At 42.2% G+C, this 16,177-nt stretch overlaps 1 protein-coding gene across 2 annotated transcripts in view; it reads left to right on the top strand.

The window, feature by feature from the left end:
* The window catches only part of UVRAG (UV radiation resistance associated), a 289,183-nt gene that overhangs the window by 197,296 nt on the left and 75,710 nt on the right, over positions 1-16,177 (top strand). For both annotated transcript variants that reach the window (XM_004708836.2, XM_045293121.1), the window contains exon 13: positions 12,869-12,947. In XM_004708836.2, the coding sequence (XP_004708893.1) occupies positions 12,869-12,947 (79 nt within the window). The remainder of the gene's footprint in view (positions 1-12,868; positions 12,948-16,177) is intronic.

Raw genomic sequence — 16,177 nt, 5'->3', positions numbered from 1 at the left:
TCTTCAGTGATCCGTTCGACACCCCGTGATCACACAGGTTGATATGTTGTTCCATGTGGGCTTTGTTGCTTCTGAGCTAGATGGCGAAGCTGCTATTTTTAAACACAAGTAATGAACATTAGGGTTCTTATCTTTGTTGTCCCAGACGCCCCTCAAATAACAATGCACGGATTACATAAAACCATAGGGATCAGAAGAACAGGAGAGGAAGTCTCAGTGGAAAAAGAGGTGTCAACAAATGGTGAAAACCAGAAAATACAGAGGAGCAGCAACTGACATTGCAAACCAGATGATTTTAAAACCTAAGAGTCTGCTGAGGGGCAAGCTAAGAAGCGCACTGATTTGTGCCGTAAAATCAAGAAGCACTCCGAAGTGGAAGCCAGGGGTCCGTGGAGGTGAGGCAGGTGTGGCCGGAAGTCCCTGTAAGAAATCAGCACATCTTGGTTCTCCTCCTCTCCATTCTCCCCTCACCGACAGCGACAGTGGGGACAGGATGCAGGCTTTCCTGCAGGTGGAAGTGCTGGTAAAATGAAGTCAAAGTCTCCACGGGCCTCAGTAGAGTGTTAACTAACGCTCACCTTTGGGGAGCAGCCCAGCACTTAAATCCATTTGTACCATCCACAGGTGCCACTCTTACCACGAAAGAATGAACCAAGAAAGAAACAATTGAAAGGGAACCTGGAGTCCAGCACAGCAGAGAATCCGAAGTCTCTCAGACTGAAGGAGAAAGGAAACCCTAAGGGTTCGACCTCCACTGGCCCAGTGAGCAACCGAGGGAGCGGCTCCAAAAGCGCAACGGAGCGCCGAGGTCACCCGATGCGTTTGATTAGATTGGGAGGAAATTTGCATTACTCATAGGGAGTCTGAGAACAAATTAGCAGAAGTAAATTTAGTAAATGAAGGAACTAGATGGTTTTTAACTTCAGAGAAAACCAAAAGTCTAAAAGAAAATTTTTAAAGTGATCTATTAAAGGGGTCAGCTGAAAGTAATAATGACTCCGTTATGCTGCTGTAACACTGCCAGTTAAATTGACCAAAATTAACCTGTAAACTGATGTGCTGCTGGCAGGTTTGTAGAACGATTTGAAGCCAGGCACAGATATTACCTTGATTTTGAAAACAATGATGTTCATTCCTGTGTGTTCTCTGTGACTTCCTCAAATACAATCCCTTTTCATCTGTGTCCACGCCAATTTAATGTACAACCCCGTGACCAGTTTTTGAAGGGCTGCTACCTTGGAACGTGGGGCACGATTTCCGCGGTAGTCAAGCAAAGCCGCATGGGATTGTGCACCTTCAAATGATGGGTGGACACTGGTCAGCCCTCTGGAGGCACATTCAGATTTGCACTGGGACTTTGGGGAGACCAGAAAGGACAGACCGTTAGCCTTGGGACAGAAAGGCGAGAGGAATGCAAGTCGTAGATGAAACAAATGTCAGCTGTGGCCAGGTTGTCAAGTGGCAGCAGGGCGGAAAGGTGGATGTGTGTGGGAAAGGCGTCTGTCTGGCGGAGCTGTGGGCGGCCATGTTGACTTCTCCACCTCGCCTAGACCTTTCTGTTAGTCACTCTTTCCTGGGGATCTGCTCCTCCCTGCCCTATCACCTAGCCACTCTTCAGTTCATTATTGACTTTACCACGCTGGTTAGATGGCTGTTCTCGCTCTCTGCTGGCATTTTGCCTCGGGAATTTTTGGTCCAATTTAAAGAGGGATAAGGCGTGGGGGTGGGGGTGGGGGTGGGGATGGGGTGGTGGTGATGGGGATGGGTGGATGGGTAGGGGTCTCCGGAGAGCTTGGTTTTACCTGGCCAAATGTAGATTCCCGGATATACATAGGAAGTAGCTCATGCCCTCACAGGCAGCTAGATACAACTGTCATCTTTTTTGAGTTCATGAAATTAAACAGCCAGTTCCTCCATTTGAACATTCTTAGGGCCCTAGAGAGGTTTAAGAATCATTTATGACTTTTTTTTTTTTCAAGGAGATGTCATGATTCCATGACTAACAGATTTACTCTTCTGTTATTTGTCAAAAATGCTTTTCAGAAGTAATTGGGCGAGAAAGAGTGTGTGGATGTGTGTGTGGGTGTAACATCCTCCAAATTTAGGTTTTTGCGTTCTGGGTTTGTTTTCTTCTATATTGTTGGGTCCATAAGAGGAAAGGCTGGCTTAGAATGAAATAGCAGAGCTGAACCATATGGTTTATACCAAATTAGTAACAGGTGAAGGTTGTTAAAAGCCAGCGAGCGCTTACAAAAGCTTCAGACTCCAGTTTGTATTAAAGGCAGGTGGTTATATGTACAATAAAAAGCAGTCACCAGCACACCGGCTTATTGATACATATGTGATTGATCTTTTTGGATAAAAACAAGGAGGAGTTAATAAATCACTGCACATAGCTATAAAGATGTTTGGGCTTGAAAGCCTAGCCTGTAAGAGCAAACGCGGACCTTGAAGGAAATTTATGAAGCAGAGATCCTTTTAGCTTTACTTAACAGCTAACATCTGACTGACCCAGGGGGACGGTGGAAATTTATTGCTGGGCCATTCAAATATTTAAGCTGTTGTGTGATGTTGAACAGGTAAAGATTAGCCCAATAACAAATATGAGGCTATAAAATAAAATGAGATTTCTATGACTTGTAAGTACTTGTCAGAGGTCAGCCCCAAATGACTGGTCAGAAATGGGGACAAGTCGTTGATAATTAAAGCAGATTGATTATGACAGCGTAGATGTTGGCATTGGTTGCTGTCAGCCCCGCGATCTGCAGAGGTGTTTCCTGCCCTCCTGAGAAGCCCGCACTTCCACTGGGGGCTGAGGAACCTCACAAACATCTTTCTGTGCTCTGAAATAGGGTAAGATGGTTGTGTTGACATAATTTCTTTTCTAGTTTCTTAATGGAAATATGTCCTCCTGAAAAGCATTTGGAATTGATGGAATTCCTCGACCACATATTAACTCTAGAAAACGGACTTTCACTAACGTATGTGTGTGATTCTGAGTTTTGACATCCAAAAAGCAACTAGAAGTTTTTATGCTTTGTGATAGATGATCTGAAATTAACCTTTAAGACTTTAGTAAATCGATTTATGCACATGGTTATTGAAACATTGAGTAAAATTAAGTGTATGGTTTTTTTATGTTTTTTTTCAAACTTGTGGACCTATCACTGAATCTTTTATTTACGTTAATCCTAGAATTCCTAATATAGGTAATATTGCTGCCAGGGCTTTAGGAGCTGCATTTCGGGTTTTAATGAGGCCTTTCATTATTGGTGGTGACAACCTCTGCCTTTTCAATTTAGTTTTAAACTCAAAATGTTGTCATAAAAGCTACCTGCACTTGGTGGTTTTCAAGGTGCTAGCGTATCAAATCAGGTGATGAATTTGGTAATAGTTTGGCTCATTAACATCTGATTTGTGGGGAGAAGAAATCCCACAAATGTTTATAGAAGTCATGAGTTTAAAAGAAATATATAAAACAAGGCCCATGTATGGGGTTATTACTAGAGTGGGAGGAAGTATGTTATTGAGTAGAAAGCATAAGGTTAAGAGACCGACAGATAGGGGTAGCTGTCTACCTCGACCATAGAACTCATGCATGTACTCCTCCTCCATTCCACAAATATACTCCAGATGCTCTAGAAACTGATAGAATGTTAATAAGACTGGTTTCCCTCCCTGGGAGAAAGACTCAGTGGAGTAAACAAGCGATTAAAATTTAGGTAGTTCCCAGCGTACAGCAGGCTTCTGCCCCAGTGGCTCCGTTGTCAGTCGGTCCTGGGTAACTGTGTCCAATGGAAGTCAGACACCTCTCCTTCAATATCTCTATAAATCCAGTGTTTAAAACAGTAAAACACACATTTGTATATCTGCAAGTGAATACCTGAAAATAACACCAGCAAATTGCATGCTGCCTCATAGTACGAGCATTAAAATTTATTTTTTTTAAAAGCAACAACAAAACCAGTCACAGTGGGGTTTGTTAGACCTCAAATACACCCTAAGTTGAGGACTGCCTGTCCATTGTCAAAGTACTGTGTCAGGGAAGACAGGATTCCGTGAGAACACGTGGTAGAGAGATACGAAAGCCAAACTGGGTGACGGATGTGGTGGAGTAGAGTGGGATTGAGCGGAATCTCTGTGGCTTTACGTACTTGCCTTTCTCCTTTTCTAGGCCATCAGAGCTGATGGTACCAATAAGGCAAGTGCTGGAAATCTATAGCTGAGGTCTTCCGGGGCCGGTCCAGGGCCTGCTGAGTAATAGATGACCAGTAAGTAGCCTGTCATCAGCCCTGCAGCTGTGGCTGCTGTTTGGGCGGGGCGCTAGCGCTTTCACTCTCGTGGCAGGCCCTGCTCATCTAGCGGTCCTCGGCCTGTGGGTCGCGACCCCTTTGGGGGTTCAAACAACCCTTTCACAGGGGTCGCCCAATTCATAACAGTAGCAAAATGACAGTGATGAAGTAGCATCGAAAATAATGTTATGGTCAGGGGGGGTCACCCGAACATGAGGAACTAACTGTATGAAAGGGTTGCGGCATTAGGAAGGCATTAGGAGCACCACTGGTCTACCCTGTTCTCTAACACGGTGCTTCCTCCTCGCCAATTGGTTCTTTTGAAGCAGAGAATTGTTTGTTTCAAAGGGGTGTCTGTTTTGTGCCTCTGCCCACTCAGAGGCCAACCCTGAGCCTCCTCAGTCTCCACAGCCTCTCTGAAACCAACTGCAAACACAGTAGGCACGGCTTTTTTTTTGGGGGGGGGGACCCTCACTGCCAGAGGTGGATCAGATCTCACAAATTAAAGGGCACAGTTCTATAGACTGCAAGTCTACCCAAGACTTCACATACTATCCCCAAGAGTGCTTCTGGCCTGATTACAGATGCCAGGGGTGGCTCTACCCGCAAGAATGCCACCCATGTGCTTATGAATCCCCGGGCTCAGCCCCCCACCCCTTCTGCCTGGTTGTCAATAAATTTAGAGTTCCCCTTTACCCTTTTGGGTTTGATAATTCCCTAGAGTGACACAGAAATCAGAAAAGGGCATACGCAGGGCTGCATTTTTATTATAGCAAAAAAGAGACAAGTTAAGCGCTGCAGAGGGTGAGGTCTGGGAGGGTCTGCAGTCCAGCCTGCCCATGACTCAAAAAGGGACATAGCCACCCTCCCCAGACTGATGTATTTCACCAACCAGGAAGGTCCCCGAGCTTTGTTCCCCAGAGGTTTTATTATGGCTCCGTTACAAAGGCGTAATTGAATGAATTATTTCTCACATGGATGCACTCACTCCATTCTCCCATTCTCCCTAGGCTGATAACATGTGTAAGTCTTTTGAGCATGCTCAGCTACCCCTCGAATCATTTCATATATACAACCTGTTGGGTTGCTGTGGCTTGGAGTCCTTTCCCAAGTAACAAATAGTCCGATTCCTGCGAGAGGATTTAGAAATTACCTCCTAGTTACCAAGGACACAGATTAAATTCTTTAGGTAAAGTTAATTCTATATCCTACCATTGTCTAGATATTGTGAAACTCAGAGAGAATGAGTGACATAAATGCTGAATCTGAAAACCTTTGAATCTTAACAGTACAAGGAGACTTCAAAAAATTCTTGGAAATTTTCCATTATTCTTTGTGGTAGTTATATAATCATTTGTCAGTTTGAGGATTAAGAATGTAGGGGTGGAGTCTAGCCTGTCATTCATATAGCCAATGAGGCCTCTGTGTGGGCATGGCCTTCTCCTGGGAATTCTGGGAAATCCAGTTTTTCCTCCTTTGAGGCAGGAGAGACTCTCTCGTGCACTACTTCACTAGGAGACATTGCAGCTGACAAGACACATGGAACTACCCTAGTGCCCTAAGCCAGATAAGCCACATGGATGCAACCAGACCTCTAAAGCGGGAGAAGCCACAGAGAGACCTCTGCCAGCACTGAGATGCTTACACCACCACTGGACCCACAGACTTTCTATCCACTGGCTGGTGGTCGTCCTGCATTTGGCTTCATTGCATGTGTTTCATGAGTCTGAAGAGGACTTTATAGATTGGTATCAGACATATGGGCTAATATCAGACTTATGGCCTTGGACTGGACTGGGTTGGGATGTTTTCTTAATGTACAATTGCTCTTGTATATAAACCTCTTCCTTATACACATATGTGTGTCCACGGATTTGTTTCTCTAGTCTACCCAGACTAACATCGTTTACTTCCATTTTTTTTAAATCAATTTATTGGGGCTCATAAAATTCATCACAATACATAGATCAATTGTGTAGAGCACATCTATACATTTGTTGCCCTCATCATTCCCAAAATTCGCTTGCCTCTTGGGTTCCCGGAATCAGCTCATTTTCCTTTTTTTCCCCCTCCCCCTCCCTTCCTCTGCCCCCCCTCCCCCATGCACCCTTGATAATTTATAAATTATTATTATATCTTATATTACACTGCCCGGCGTCTCCCTTCACCTAACCCTCTGTTGCCCATCCCCCAGAGAGGAGGTTATATGTAGCTCTCTGTGATCAATTCCCCCTTTCTACACCCCCCTTCCCTCCTGGTATCGCCACTGTCACCCCTGGTCCTGAGTGGTTCATCTGTCCTAGATTCCCTGCGTTTCCAATTCCCATCTGTACCGCTGTGCATCATCTGGTCTAGCCAGATCTGCAAGGCAGAATTGGGGTCCTGGTAGTTGGGGGGATACTTCCATTTTTTGATGAACTTTTTGAAGCCCCTTTGTATTGTCTCTTTAATTCACAGGGTTGTGAGTTCACTCCTTTGATTGTCTATCATCCACTCATTTATGTACTTATTCATTTGTAAATATGTTGACTACTCTCTGTATAGGACTCTGAATTTACAACCCATGACTTTAACATACTGATGCTCTAATAAGGGAAATAAGACCTTTGTATAAACTAATATGTGAGGGGAGATAGTGACTAGGGCATAAAAATGCTTCATAATTTAAGAGGGGCAAGAAAAGGTATAAAATTCAGCATCTGGAGGCACTTACAGATAGGAGTGTGTGCATGCTCTTCTGAAAGGATAATAATTGGATGCTTACTATGTCCTAGTACTTGTGCTGGTTCCAAAGTATTCATATGTGTTTGAATTCTCAAAGCAACTCTGAAAGATTGACATTAATAAAGCTATTGTAGAGATTTAGAAAACAGGTTTAGAGTAGTATGCCCAAATCACACTACTAGTTAGTAGCAAAGCTGAGATTTGAGCGTCTTCCTTAAACTTCACACACTTAGACCACCTCTCTGCCCTCTCTGCCTCTTTGTCAAACTGTTGGTTGTTGGTTGTTGTCAGTTCCAAATTGTGGCACTGTAAAGAGACTAGAGAGAAAGTATCCTTAAATTACTGAGAATTTTAAACAAACCTCCATTATAGGCACATAGAGTGACGGGCTGTCTTTAGAAATTTCAAATGGTGAATGTTTTTGATGTGTTTGTTTGTTTGTTTTTCAAATTCATGTTCCAGATGGAAATATCTTCTGGCACAACTAAGTATGATAAGTGTATGCACCTTGAATGCTTAATTATAGTTTGTTTTTAACATTTGAAGCTTTTGTGGAAAACAGGTGCTATTAAATCCAGGCAAGTGCAGATTAGCTGTTAATGTTGTGGAATGTGATTTTGATTGGTTTGGCAGATTTAAAAAAAAATTTTTTTTTCTTACAAAATCAACTGTGTAAAAAGACATGGTTTTTCCATCCTTTAATTTTGCTCCGCTCAACTGTTACAAAAGAGTGTGGAAAATTTAGAAGGTTCCTACAAGGAAATTGACATTGAGTTCTTGAACAATTTCCACCACCCTGCACCTTCCCAAGTAAAAAGATGGGAATTATTTTTAACCTTATTGCTGAAATGGTCTGGCATTCAATTTCTCTGAAATTCCATTGTTCTTTTAGTACAGCTTTGCCTTCAGAACTACATTTGAGGTTGAGAACGAGAATACTCTGATGTAAATATTTTCATTACATGATTTCTCCATTAAAGACTTGGGATGACATAATATCGCCTGTCATATAAAAGTTAATCTCTTTAGACTGTAATGTGAGGTTAAGCCAAAAAGTATTGGTACAAAATCACAGACACCTTTATTCAACAAAAATATCAAAATGTGAAGTTATCACTTCTTAACCAATCTTCCATCTAGGTCTATCTACTCCTGAGGGCAATGTTTTTGCCTCTCTAACCCTTCCATAAAGAATTCTGTGATCCACCAGCCTGTGTGACCATGAGGTGTCAAAGGGATCAGGTACTAGGCATCAAAGAACAAAAAATCATTTCATTGTAAATGAGGGTGAGTGCAGAGTGGAGACCCAAAACCCATCTGTAGGCAACTGGACACCCCCTCACAGAAGGGTTGCAGGGAGGAGATGAGCCAGTCAGGGTGCAGAGTAGCAACAATGAAACATACAACTTTCCTCTAATTCTTACATGCTTCCCCCCCCCCAGTATTATGATCCCGATTCTACCCCACAAATCTGGCTAGACCAGAGGATGTACACCGGTACGGATAGGAACTGGAAACACAGGGAATCCAGGGCAGATGATCCCTTCAGGACCAGTGGTGATCCTGGGAGGGTGAAGGGAAGGTGCGGTAAAAAGGGGGAACCAATTATAAGGGTCTATATATAACCTCCTCCGTGGGGGGGTGGACAGCAGAAAAGTGAGTGAAGGGAGAAGTCGGACAGGGTAAGATATGACAGAATAATAATTTATAAATTATCAAGGGTTCATGAGGGAGCGGGGAGAGTTGGGGGAAATGAGGAGCTGATATCAAGGGCTCAAGTAGGAAGCAAATGTTTTGAGAATGATGATGGCAGCAAATATACAAATGTGCTTGACATAATGGATTATGTATGGATTGTGATAAAAATTGTATGAGTCTCCAATAAAATGATAAAAAAAAAGAATTCTGTGCTCTTCAACTTACACATTTTGAGTGTCTCAAGGGACTCAAATCACATTCCTTTTAAATGCTCTTTGAGTTTGCGGAACAAAAAAGAAGTTTGAAGGGGCAAAATCAGACTGTCGGGTAGGAGGGGTAAAGTTTCCCACCAAAATTCTCATAGGACTGTACTTGCTCCTGCCCCCCAAATACACCGCACATTGTCCTGATGGGAAACAGCTCCTCAGTGCAAATATCCTGACCTTTTCTCAGCAGTGCAGTTTTCCATATTCTTCCTTATAAACCCTGGTAATCATCTTGTGTCCTTTGAGAAAATCTATCAAAATTACAATCCCTTGGGAAACAAAAGTTGTTGTTAGGTACCATCAAGGAGCGATTTCAGATTGGGTAGCATGGGGACCAGCTGGCAAGGAGGAGTTACTAAAGAGACTATTAAAAAATAAGAGATACTGGAAGTTCAAAGCTCCAAAGATGGGGTGACATCAAGCTGGGCGTGTTCAAGGAACATGTTCTTGAGCGTGGCAAATGAGAAGGAAAGTGATAAGACATCTCATCAAAGAAACAACCCATCTAATCGAGCCTAAGGAGTTTAAATTGTGTAGGGGAACGGGGAGGGTGATTTGATTTTTCTTTTCTTTTTTAATCATGCTGGCTGTAGGAACTGGAAAAAAATTCTTTGTTAACGTAGATTGTAACTTTACCACAAGCTAATTGAAATCTATTACTTTCTCTATATTACTCTAAATTGCCTATAATACTTAAAAGATCATTTACGGAGGAATGTATTTTGGTCCTTAAAGTCAAGCTTTTAACCCAAAGAAGACCTAGAATTTTAAAATAAATGTGGATACTGTTAGAGTAACGCATAGGTTTCCAGTCTTATTTGACTTACAGCCCCCTTTTCAGGAGAGAAAAAAAAAGTACTCGGCACCACTCCCCTCCCCGGCAGTTAAAAACAGGAGGTCTGTAGTCCATCATGCAAGACAAAGTGTAGGTATCTGCTCCTGCAGCCCTTCAGGCCCTCCAGTGCCCCCTAGGGGACAGCATCGCCCACTTTGGGGAACGCTGGACTAGAAAACCATACGCACACGTGCAGATTGTCTTAAAAAGGGTCTTCTTAAGGCATATACACTATGGACTGGTTCGTAAATAATGACCTTTCAGCGTGGAAACTGACCCTTATGTTTTCACAGTGAAGTGATTAGACAGCAGCCGTTTCCCATCTAGTGTGTGTGTGTGTGACCAGCCCACAGCAAGTTCAATGGAAGGCTTCATTCAGTAGGTTTACACAACTTAGAGCAGTATGTGACCATTATCCTTTTTTCTTTCGTCTTGACAAAGCACAGCCCCTTTTGCTATGACAAGTACTTTACTCTGTCCATCTCGCCAAGGAAAATAATTGAGTTAGTCTGACTGTATAGTCGTTGTCATCCTTGATCATGGAAAGAGATGAGAGAGATAGAATAGGCTCATGGAAGTTCACAAATTTTTTCACTTTTCTTAAAACTCTAGAGTGCTAAGTGAGATTCCCCCCGCCCCTTTTTTTACCACTTCTTTAGAGTTCATGTAGCTTTGAGAGTTCATAGACAGCTAAGAACTTATTCCTCTCAATAGAAGGTTATCTCACAAAATGTGGAGTCTGGTCTTTTAAATTTCCTGGCAGCAGGTGTCTGGTAGTTACCAATGTGATAATCTCATCTGAACCCTGTGTCTCGGAAATAATTCACTGTTGTTATTTCAGGTTAACTTTTGGGGGACATAAAACATGGAAATTTTTTGTTAAACTAGAGTTCACATTCTTTGGCAGGCACCCCAATTTTATTTTGTTTACTACTTTAAATAGTGACATAGTTCTTAAAATATGAAGTAGTAGGAATACGGATAAAATATAGAAGAATCGATGCCCTGCCCTTAGGGTTCGAAACAACTGACAAGCGGTAAACCAAAACCAAATCCACTGCCGTCAAATCGGTTCTGACTCATAGTAACCTTATTCGGGTTTCCAAGACTACATCTTTACGGGAACAGCTGTGCCGCATCTTTCTCCCATGGGGCTGCTGGCGGGTTTGAACTGCAGACTTTTCATTTAGCAGTCCTGTGTCTACATGGGAGGATGGTCGAGCGAGAATCAGCGAGGCCTGAGGGCCCATATCGGATTTTAAAAGGCGTGTGGAAGTAGTGGTTGGCTCAGAAGGAGAGAAAGAGACAGTAAGTGAGCAAAGGTGGAGACGGAGAAATGAGAATGGTGTGTTTGTGAGGTTGAAGAAACCGCTTGAGTCTGAGATTTAAATAAATCAGCAGACAGGTCAGATCACTTAAACCTGGAAAGTTAGGCAGGGAAGTTGAAACTGAAAACGATCGGCTAAGAGCGCGCGCCTGAGAAGTAGCATGATAAAAAGGCCTTAAGAGAGGATATGTGACTTTTTTTGTATCCTGCTTTTCAGTCTCAATGTGCCTTCTCAACCTTATTTATTCTTCATCCTTATAAGACATACGTGAAGGAAGCAGGAGCATCCGGGTCTCCGCTTTGCAGCTTCAGAAATAAGTGGTAGAGAAGCTATGGTCGTTACTAACTAGTAAGCCATAAAACTAAGGCTAGAAACTTAACCCTTTCAGTCATAATAAAAATGTTTTAAGTCCAGGCTCCCTCAAATCCATCGATTAGTGACAGAAGGAATTGGCATTAGGCCCCTGGCTCAGAAGGCTGTGGTAGTTCTGTTGAGAAGCAGACCAGTGATTTCAGCCAGAAGCACCTTTTACTTTTCCCCAGCCTCACCCCAGGGCATTGGGCAATGTCTGGAGGCACACTTAACGTTTTCACCGCTGGGAGTTGAGATGCTACTAACTGCTTGTGGGTAGAGGCCAGAGATGTTGATAAACAATCTACAGTCTCTCACAGCAAGGAATCATCTAGAATGATCTAGCCCAAAATGTCAGTAGTGCCAAGGTTAAGAGACTAGCAGTGAGCGTGAAAAGATGAAATGTCTTAGCAACGTGATGAATGACTGGAAAGACGAGGACAGCTAGTATTTGAATGTCACTCTAAGCCTACAGTAACTAATAGAACAACGTTGTCATGGAAAACTCGGCTGGAGAAAGTAAGAGTTTGGTGTAAATCATGGCCTCAGAACATAATGGAGTGTGCATTATCACTACAAACGAGGAAGCAGAAGTCATCTTAATATGCAGGATAATTTTTTTTTAATTAACTGAAGTCTCATCTTCCTCAAACCCAAACAACCACATGCACTGCCATCGAGTCGATGTAGGCTGATCGTAGGACAGGGTAGAACTGTTTGTGTAGGTTTCCAAGACTAACTGCTTACAGGAGTAGAAAGCCCGGTCTCTCTTTGCAGGGGTAGGAAATGAGAAATCGTGAGGGAAATGTATTCCCTAAAATAACTCATCATCTTTATGAAGAGCCAGCCACAGATCCTGTACCTTTCTTGTCGCTGTGTGGCAGGTTAGAATGGAGTCCTATGAAAGCCCTGTGGCCCAGGAACATTGCCATGGGGCAGTCACATCCAAATAGCACCCCAGCCAATGGGAATGAGTGTTGAATCTCACTGTTGGTACAGTCCTATCTGTTTTCCCTTTAAGTAGAAGTTGAAATGTCAGATCTAAGGTATCATGGGAACATTTTTTAGAATCTGAATCTTGGCATGGCAAGCTTAGGAAATAAATGTAAGTAGGAAGCTGGCCTCCACTTCTTGGGGGTCTATGGGTTGCTTTGTATATATTTACTCCCTGTTGAATAGCCTATTCAGTTCCTTTCAACGAGGACAACCATTGTTCTGATTTGACTAGTATTATAGGCTACAGCGACCTACAAGATAACTTAGTCTAATCACTCAGATGTTTATTCTCTATCTAAAGAAACTTCAGCCCTTGCCAGCAACTTGGAAGTTGTTTTTACTTCATTTTGGAAAACGTCTGATCTTTACTTTTCTTAGGTTCCCACTGTATCCAAAAGGAGGGGAGAAGTTGCAATTTGATTATGGTGTGTATCTTCTGAACAAAAATATAGCACAGGTAAGTAACTCCGACACCCATTTCCCCCATCCAGCCTGCTGCCTTTAAGTGCTGTGGCTAACATTTTACTGTCTAAGTAACTGTTCTGCAGCCAACCTTTTTATTTAACTGAATGTTCTAAGCCATCATAATGACTACTGAGAAGCTTCTGGTGAATCAGAAGCATTTGCTGGCGTGGTTACTTGATGCTAGGCTGTACTTGAATGTGTTGGTTTGCTTTTGCTCTCCTGAATTGTATTTGTTTTTGCTATTGTGAGACCAATTCAACTGTTTCCACAAGTACATTTTAGTGACATTGACTACATTCCTCGCCCTCCTTTTCAGAGTTGTTCCTTCCTGTTTAACATGAACTCACTGCCCCCTAGAGCTTCTCTCCCATCGTTCTTGAGTTACTGTTGTCAATTCCATCTCCTGTAGATAATTCTTAAAAGAGCTCAAGAGAGACCTTCTACATTAGTCTGCTTAAGCTAAACAATCATTTGTTTTCTTGTTTTTCTTGTTTTTATTTTTTTTTTGTTTGGTTTTAAGAAGCCTCTAGAAGATGTTTTTGGTTTAAGGTTTAAAGATTGTTTCAGGGGTTCATCTATTGTGCAGCACCCAGACTTCCTAAAAGCCATGAGAATTTGATACTCTGTTCTGCATGCCCCCCTTTGATCAAGATTCTTCTGTGCAATTCTTTGATCAAAATGTTCAGTATGGTAGCCAGGCACTATCTAATTCTTCTGATCTCATGACAAAGGAGGCAGTTATCCACACAGCCTATATCTTCCTTCTGTTCCTTACTGTCTTTCTACCATTGATCTAACTTTGTACCTTGGATGGGTGCTTGAGAGCTTTTAAGACCCTGGAGGTAGAGTAGAAGCACTAAACACATTATTAAACCAATTTACTGAACTATCCCATAAAACCATAACCCTAAACTTCTGAGCCAAATCATCAAAATCCCATATACATAAGCCACCTCGGCAAGTAGTCCTCTTTTTTGTGTGCTGTTGTTATAAATACATCTATCATATAAGTTTTGCCAATTCCACTTAATAAATGTGTACAACTTACTGACAGCAATTTTAATAGTCAGCTGCCCTACCCTGAACTTATGCAATATTTCCATCATTGTCAACTCTTCTCCCCACCCTCCCCCCTCACTCTGGGTCACCACTTAATAAATTTTGGCCTTTATACATTTGCCTCTTATTTTTTATATAAGTGAGGTCATACAATTTTGTCCTTTGTGATTGGCTTAGTTCACTTAGTATCATGTCTTCAAGCTCCATCCACACGATAGCATGTAGACTTCATTTCTCCTACTGACAAATGAGTAGTATTCCTCTGTAGGTTTGTGCCACATTTCATTTATCCATTCGTGCATTGATGAGCAGTTCGGGTGCTTCCACCTTTTGGCTGTTGGGAGTAGTACTGGGGGCTGTTGGTGTACTAATTTGGTTGAGTCTCTGCTTTCAAGTCTTTTGGGTATATACCTGGGAGTGGAATTGCTGTGTCGTGTAATTTTGGAGCCCTATTGGCATAGTGGTTACACATTGGGCTTCTGTCCACAAGGTCAGAAGCTCCAAACTACCTGCTCCTTCAAGGGAACAAAAACAGGCTGTGTTAGTCCAGGTTGACAAGAGAAACAAATTCATAGACACTCATATATGTTTAAGAGAGAGCTTTATATCAAAGAGCAATTGTACTTTTAAGAAAACACCCCAGCTCAGTCCAGGTTAAGTCTATAAATCCAATATTAGTCCATATGTCCATTACCAGTCTGTAAATTCTTCAGACTCACACAGCACATGCAGTGATGCTGGATGCAGGAAGAAAGACCACAGTCCAGTGGGCAGAACGTCTTGTGGCTCCAGTGGCAGTGGAAGTATCTCAGTGCTTGCATGGGTCTCCAAGTGACTCCTCCAATTCCAGGGCTCGAGCATCAGCATAGCTCCATGTGGCTTGTCAACAGGAATGTCTTGCAGAGAGTGAGAGTGTATCCGCCCTCCAGTAAGCCATTTATTTTTGTCATGCCTCCAAATGATGTCATCAAGCTGCAACTTGATTGACAGGCTAGACTCCACCCCTTCACACATTGACAGGAGATTATGTAACTGCCACAGAGGCTTTACTATTCCCTGAAGGTTTGCAGGCTCAAAATCCCACAGAGGCAGTTCTACCCTGCCCTGTAGGGTTGCTAATCGTTTCGATGGTAGTGAGTTTGGTTTGGGGTCAGTTTATGGCAGTTCTAGTTTGGGTTTTTTGAGGATCCACCATACTGTTTTCCACAATGGTTATCCCGGTTTTGCATTCCCATCAGTAATGGATAAGGATTTCAACTTCTTAATATCCTCAACAACATTTATTTTCTGGGGGCTTGTTTTGTTTTAGTCGTAGCCATCCTAGTGAGAGTTCATTGTGATTTTGATTTGCGACTCTCTAATGACTAATGATGCTAAGCATCTTTTCATATATGTTTAGGGGCTGTTGGAATATCCTCTGGTGAAAAGTCTACTCAAGTCCTTTGGCCATTTTGTGATCAGCTTATTTGTCTTTTTGTTGCTATCTAAACTTTATATATATTATGGTTATTAGATTCGTGTCACATATATGGTTTCTGAAGATATTCTCTCCCACTGAGGAGCTTGTCTTTTCACTTTTTTTGATAAAGCCTTTTGGTGAACAAAAATTTTAATATTTAATGATATTTTTAATCATATTTTAAAGTTTGATCATATGTAGTTATTTTATCTCTTCCCATTTGTGCTATTATTATATTAGGAAATCTATTGTGGAAAGTTGTTCTAAGAATTTTATGGTTTTAGGTTGTACATTTAGCTCCTTAATCCACGTTGAATTTGTTTTCTGTACGTGATGTGAGGCATGGATCATGTTTCATTTTTCTGTATGGGGAAAGTGCAGTTTATTGAAGAGACTTTTCTCAGTGCAGTTTATTGAAGAGTGCAGTTTATTGAAGAGACTCTTCTCACCCTATCAAATAAACATAACACCCTTGTTAAAAATCAATTGGTTGGCATTCTATGATGCTCACCTTCCCGACACAACCGCTGAAGACAAAGCGGGTGAATAAGCAAGTGTGGGGAAGAAAGCTGATGGTGCTCGGCTATCAAAAAATATAGAGTCTGGGGTCTTAAAAGCTTGAAGGCAAACAAGCGGCCATCTAGCTCAGAAGCAACAAAGCCCACATGGAAGAACATATCAGCCTGTGTGATCACGAGGTGTCG

The sequence above is a fragment of the Echinops telfairi genome, unplaced genomic scaffold, assembly GCF_000313985.2.
Source record: "Echinops telfairi isolate 266 unplaced genomic scaffold, ASM31398v2 ScPeMD7_1713;HRSCAF=2227, whole genome shotgun sequence".
In the NCBI taxonomy this organism is placed as follows: Eukaryota; Metazoa; Chordata; class Mammalia; order Afrosoricida; family Tenrecidae; genus Echinops; species Echinops telfairi.
The sequence above is the reverse complement of the archived record's forward strand: the minus strand, read 5'-3'. Positions and strand labels throughout refer to the sequence as shown.